This window comes from Halyomorpha halys, unplaced genomic scaffold (assembly GCF_000696795.3).
Source record: "Halyomorpha halys isolate HHAL.00 unplaced genomic scaffold, Hhal_1.1 Scaffold827.1, whole genome shotgun sequence".
In the NCBI taxonomy this organism is placed as follows: domain Eukaryota; kingdom Metazoa; phylum Arthropoda; class Insecta; order Hemiptera; family Pentatomidae; genus Halyomorpha; species Halyomorpha halys.
This window is the reverse complement of record NW_027116393.1, coordinates 127,446-127,975: the sequence shown is the minus strand read 5'-3', so window position 1 is coordinate 127,975 and position 530 is coordinate 127,446. Positions and strand designations below refer to the sequence as shown.

The window sequence follows — 530 nt, the reverse complement described above, 5'->3', positions numbered from 1 at the left end:
CTGGCTGCAAAATGCAGTGGTGTTCTATTAGAAAATCCTCTACTATTGATACTAGCACCACTATCTAGAAGTGCCCTAACAACATTCAGATGCCCATACTTTGCTGCTTCATGTATTGGAGCGTCATTACGATTGTATCCTATATCCGCAGTTGCATTCTTCACCAATAGTAAATTAACAATTTCTTCGAAGCCCTTCCAGGCAGCCAAATGCAGTGGTGTTCTATCAAAAGATCCTCTACTATTGACACTCGCACCACTATCTAGAAGTGCCCTAACAACATTCAGATACCCAAAGTATGCTGCTTCATGTATTGGAGCGTCATTATAACTGGATCTTATATCTACAGTTGCATTTCTTTCCAATAGTAAATTAACAATATCTGCGTGGCCCCTGCCGGCTGCACTATGCAGTGGTGTTCTATTAAAAAATCCTCTACTATTGATATTAGCACCACTATCTAGAAGTGCCCTAACAACATTCAGATGCCCATACTCTGCTGCTTCATGTATTGGAGCGTCATTATTACT

At 40.6% G+C, this 530-nt stretch overlaps 1 protein-coding gene and 1 long non-coding RNA gene across 2 annotated transcripts in view; one reads left to right on the top strand and one right to left on the bottom strand.

The window, feature by feature from the left end:
• Positions 1-530, top strand: part of LOC136797227 (uncharacterized) — a 113,357-nt gene that overhangs the window by 11,395 nt on the left and 101,432 nt on the right. The window lies entirely within an intron of this gene.
• LOC136797228 (ankyrin-1-like) overlaps positions 1-530 on the bottom strand; it is a 4,497-nt gene that overhangs the window by 3,301 nt on the left and 666 nt on the right. The window contains exon 2 of the mRNA XM_067053195.1: positions 53-502. Coding sequence (XP_066909296.1) covers positions 53-502 — 450 coding nt within the window. The remainder of the gene's footprint in view (positions 1-52; positions 503-530) is intronic.